At 38.8% G+C, this 3,353-nt stretch overlaps 1 protein-coding gene across 1 annotated transcript; it reads right to left on the reverse strand.

Annotated features, from left to right (window-relative positions):
* Positions 1–2,342: 2,342 nt before the first annotated feature.
* Positions 2,343–2,981, reverse strand: LOC112184261. The gene has a single exon (XM_024322527.1). The coding sequence runs from the start codon at positions 2,979–2,981 to the stop codon at positions 2,343–2,345; it is 639 nt and encodes a 212-aa protein (XP_024178295.1).
* Between the last annotated feature and the right edge of the window lie 372 nt (positions 2,982–3,353).

Raw genomic sequence — 3,353 nt, forward strand, 5'->3', positions numbered from 1 at the left:
TGGGTTTAGAGTAAGTGAGTTAGCATTCGAAAGCAAAAGTCATATATCTCTACTTTGTGTGCCGTAGCCCAAATTTTATGTAAATGATGCCTATTTTAATGTCATGATGCAATTTAATTTGTTGGATGCTTATATCAATTTTTGTTTGAAATGCATGTCTAGGAGCCTAGTCAACTCTAGGGTATGTATTTTGAGCATGTCTAGGATAGAGTTAGAGGCTTGACCCCCTCTAATTCCTAAGCTAGAACCCTCAATTTGGTATTGTAGGGGTTATAAGCATGGTGATTTACATCCGCAGCATGATTGCGAGGATGAATCGCTTAGTGGTCTAATTCTTGAGCTTTATGCCAATTACAACGACTTAGAGACCCTTGAATCGGCTCTAGCTCTCTCTAATTGAGTTTGTGTGACCCTTGAAACGGCACATTAATACTGTAATTGAGAATATATGGTCCTTGAGCCTTGAACTGCCTTGGATACGACTACCGCCTAATCAAGAATTTTGCATCTACATTAGATAGCTTCCGACACATAGGAGTTGGGTGAAGGAACCTCCCTAGCACCTAACACTCTCTTGTTTTGAATTTTTTGCAGACTACTTTAGCATTACATTTTTCATTTTTAGAAATTTTCTATTTTCGGTTCTCAAATTTAGTTTAAATCTTCACAATTAAAAATCACAATTTCGGATACTTGTTGCTAGGATAATTTGTATTTGTGCTTAGTTGTTCACAACCAAGTGGGGTTCCCTATTCCCTTGGGTACAATACTTGGAGCTTAATTTATTTGCCCTAAACTTGATGACCGTATTGTATTACGCGTGAGGCGCTAGTATAGGCACCGAATCCAAATGGAGCTTAGCATGTTTTAGACAAGTATGATTCATATCCTCACAAGATACATCCACTCTTTCTTCTCTCAGATCAAGGCAATGCTTAAAAGTTTGCAATCCCTCAAGTATATGTGAGAGAAAATATTTTGAGGCAATTAAATAGCTCACATATATAAGAAACGAAAAGAACTTTGTGAATATAATTTTTTTTTTCTTTCAAAGATCTCATGAGGGAAATCAATTACTTGCACAAATGGACTTAAGCCAAAGTACAATTGCTAATTTGTTGTTATTATTCAATGGAATTGGGATTGACAAAAAAAAATTGGGAGTGAAGTTGCACTGAGCATTTAAGAACAAATTTAATTAAATAAAGATTTGACCTAGCTTTTTTATTTATCATGTAGAATTGTATAGGCATATTATTAAGGTACAATGAATTGCTTTATTTGCTCCAATTGTTAGCTTTTCAACCCACCTTTCTCCTCAGTGTCCATTGTTCTGTCTTACCTTTTATCAATTAAGTTGTGCACATTGCCTATTTATAGCACATGTTTCTGTTTCAAAATTTTATTGCCCCTCAATAGAATTTTATTGGGGAGCAATAAAAGTTTTCAAAGTTTTATTGGGGGTCAATAAACCTCCTCAAACTTTCAAAATCAAGAATATCTTTAATTTTCAGTAATTATTGACCCTTAATAAAACTTTTATTTGGGGGGGGGGGGGGGCGCAATAAAAGTCTTCGGTGACCTTTGAGACCTCCGACGACCGATGACAAGATTTTGGCATCTGAATTATGGCAACCGATGATCGGAGTCCTGCGAAGTCTCCTATAACTTCTCTCTCTATATATGTGATAAAGGCCTGCGACATGAACCTGAATTGAATTCTCCGTGAAGATGTGGTCGATGGATTGGAACAAGCAACTCCTCATTAAAAGACGTTGCATTTTTCTCATATCTCTTGTGGACCCGGCTTTCGGCTTTGGAAGGAGGATTATTTGATGATTTTAGTTAGAAGTGTAAGATACATCAAAGACCAAATATCTCAATCCACTCTCAAAACCCTAGAACAAGCTCTGAAGATGTACGGACCAATTAAGTTGCTTTTTCTTTAAAGCATGTTTAGAGCTTCTTTGTGATCCTTTCTTTCAAGACATTTACGTACTGTAGGATCGATCTTATGCTTAATTGGGACGTTAAAGATCGACTATATATAAACAAGCTTCATCTTCATAAAATATATATTCTTTGTCCGTTTCTGAATAATTTTCTTTGGAAGAGAAATTGTTTGTCTATGTGTAGTCAGATTTTGATAGTGGCTCTTATGGTGGGTCTGTCTATGAATGAACAGACATTACTTCCCAACAAAGGAAAAAAACTAATTAAAAAAAAAATTCTGTTTCATAATATAGTTGCCAAAAAAGTTGCGTACATTGATCCGCCAACATGCAATCACCTATCCAAAAAATAAAAATAAAAAATTAATAAAAAAATTAATTTAATTTAATTTAATCTGCTAGCATGGGAACGTAGCACGTCCAAGGCACAGCACCCATCAAAATTCCAAAACCTATGGTGGTGGTGCCAGGCACAAACGCCACTGGCAAATCCAAACATTGAGGATTCATAATCACATGCTGCCTCTTCCACAACCAACCAGTCCTATACGTGGCCCAAATCGCCATCTGCACGCCGAACCTTACTCCCCCTGTTTCCCTATCCTTCATCATCTTCTCCAACACCCCTTGTTTTAGCGCCGGCTGCTCGCCATCCCACTTGTTCATCGCCACCCTCATATGCACTTCTTTCTCTGTCCTCATGGTCAACTCGAACGGCTCGATCGACTTTATGGCTAATGGCACCGTGTCCTCGGACAGAATGAAGCCCTCGACGCGGTCGAAAGAGATGTAAGAAACGAGGTTTGGGTTCTCTATTCTGAACTTGACATCCCATTCGGCTGTCAAGTTTGTTTCGGAGACATTAAATTTGTGGACGGATAAGGCAGTGATTTGGACGAGGGGAGCTTGGGGACCTAGAGAAAGCTCTCGACGAATTCTTGAACCTGCAATGATGCCAACAAACAGAAAAGGTAGGGAAATGAGAAGAATGAATGTGGCAATGGTTGGTGTCCACCATGACGCTTTCATAGTTGATAATGACCTAGGAGTGTTATTGCTCTGGGATTTTATGGAATTGGGCTGGTACGAAACTGGAAGCAATGGAACTATTGCATGCTTTGATGATGGTGAAAAAGAAGCCATAAAGCAAAGCAAGTCTCTTTCCTTGATGACTCGTCGTTTTCGTGATTACAGCAAGCCAAGGTCAATAGGGTATTGGTTAATCAAGGGAGTTGTGAGATGCAGATGTAGTAGTTGGTGGTGATTGCATGCGTCGTTAGAAACAAGTCAGAGGATCAATGTACGCGCCGGCCGGCTAGTTTCTTCCGGTTGGGTCACGTGCACGGATCCTCAATCTTCCTCCTAACTCATTCGTTGAGAATTAACCAGAGCCTGATTGAT

The sequence above is a fragment of the Rosa chinensis genome, chromosome 2, assembly GCF_002994745.2.
Source record: "Rosa chinensis cultivar Old Blush chromosome 2, RchiOBHm-V2, whole genome shotgun sequence".
NCBI lineage: Eukaryota > Viridiplantae > Streptophyta > Magnoliopsida > Rosales > Rosaceae > Rosa > Rosa chinensis.